The sequence below is a fragment of the Sphaeroforma arctica genome (assembly GCF_001186125.1).
Source record: "Sphaeroforma arctica JP610 unplaced genomic scaffold supercont1.8572, whole genome shotgun sequence".
NCBI lineage: Eukaryota > Ichthyosporea > Ichthyophonida > Sphaeroforma > Sphaeroforma arctica.
The window spans coordinates 1-1,212 of record NW_014031986.1 but is presented as its reverse complement, the minus strand read 5'-3'; the positions used below and the strand labels follow the sequence as shown (position 1 = coordinate 1,212).

At 54.1% G+C, this 1,212-nt stretch overlaps 1 protein-coding gene across 1 annotated transcript; it reads right to left on the bottom strand.

Annotated features, from left to right (window-relative positions):
• Positions 1–215: 215 nt before the first annotated feature.
• SARC_16644 (hypothetical protein) lies at positions 216–909 on the bottom strand (the record flags this gene model as incomplete). Its single annotated transcript, XM_014289252.1, has 1 exon — positions 216–909. A coding segment is annotated over one exon (694 nt), but the record flags the coding sequence as incomplete, so codon positions are not given.
• Between the last annotated feature and the right edge of the window lie 303 nt (positions 910–1,212).

Sequence of the window (1,212 nt, the reverse complement as noted above, 5' to 3'; positions counted from 1 at the left end):
TGAACGTAGGTCGAATTGAACTCCACTGATACATTTCCTGGCTTCTCTGATTTTCCTGACTACATCTTTGTTACAAAAATGTGTGCATATAATTCAGCCTGACCAAGCGATGTAAGCACGTAGACGAAGACCAGACACCATAACTGCCATTGCGCAAGCTGCTCCCGCAACAAGTCCATGCATTGCCACCCACATATAAATACCGAACATCTCACCAGCCCCTTGTTTCCTTGATCCCCGTGCGTGTAGCTCATCACCGTCACCCCCATCCTCAGTCACACCCTCGTCTCGCCTGTGTGCCGTACCACCCACATTGCCCTGCTGCTTCGCATTCGGATCCATCTGCACCTCTGCTGTCCCTGCTTTGTCGGTCGTGCCTGTCCTATTATCAGACACTGGGCCATCCAAGAGTATCGCCGTCGCCGCATCCGACACGACCGAGCTTGCCTGCGACCACGCACTCGTGGCCCAGCCCCCCCATCCCCCGCCCCAGGAGTCACCCCCACCACCCGTACCCGCAGCGTTTGTCGTATTGTCGGACCGCTCACCCGCCAGCCTGCCAAACAAGGCCCTAGTGGCGGCCCCGGATTCTAGCTCTTTGGCCTTCGCTTTGTCGGTGGTTTCCAGTTTGCCCTGCCGCTCTTCCAGAGGCACCTCCCGCGGTGGCGGCTTCTGATTGGCTGTTCTATTTTTAGCATTACCGTCACCAGCTAACCTGCCAAACAGAGAACCGGCGCCTGCTGATGCGAGCTTGTTCGTGTTGTCTTTGTTAGCGTTGGACAGGAGACCTTGCCGTTGTTCCAGAGTGTGTTTCTTTTCTACAAAGGCGTTTAGGCCCCCATTGCGAGGTGCGCGCTTCTCTCGTGGTTCTGTGTAGGTAGGTAGGTATTGAGAGTAATAGGTGTGCATGTGTGAGTGGTGAGTACACACATGAACAGTGCATGCAATCTAATGCCACAGAGGTGTATGTGCGTGTAGCCGTCTTGTCCGTTAGAGTCTGGACAACATCGACTGCAAGAACAGATGCGTATTTATTAGTGCTGCATGTGTGTACACGGTAGTGGCTTCGGTATGTTGAGACGACAGCGCTCGTTTCGTACACATAGGTGGCTTGAATGCATCTGTATACGCACGAAGTCCCGCGCACTTGGCATGCGACCGTCTGCAGCTATACATTCAGCTGTAAACCCGAACGACAGATCGGCGGTGAAA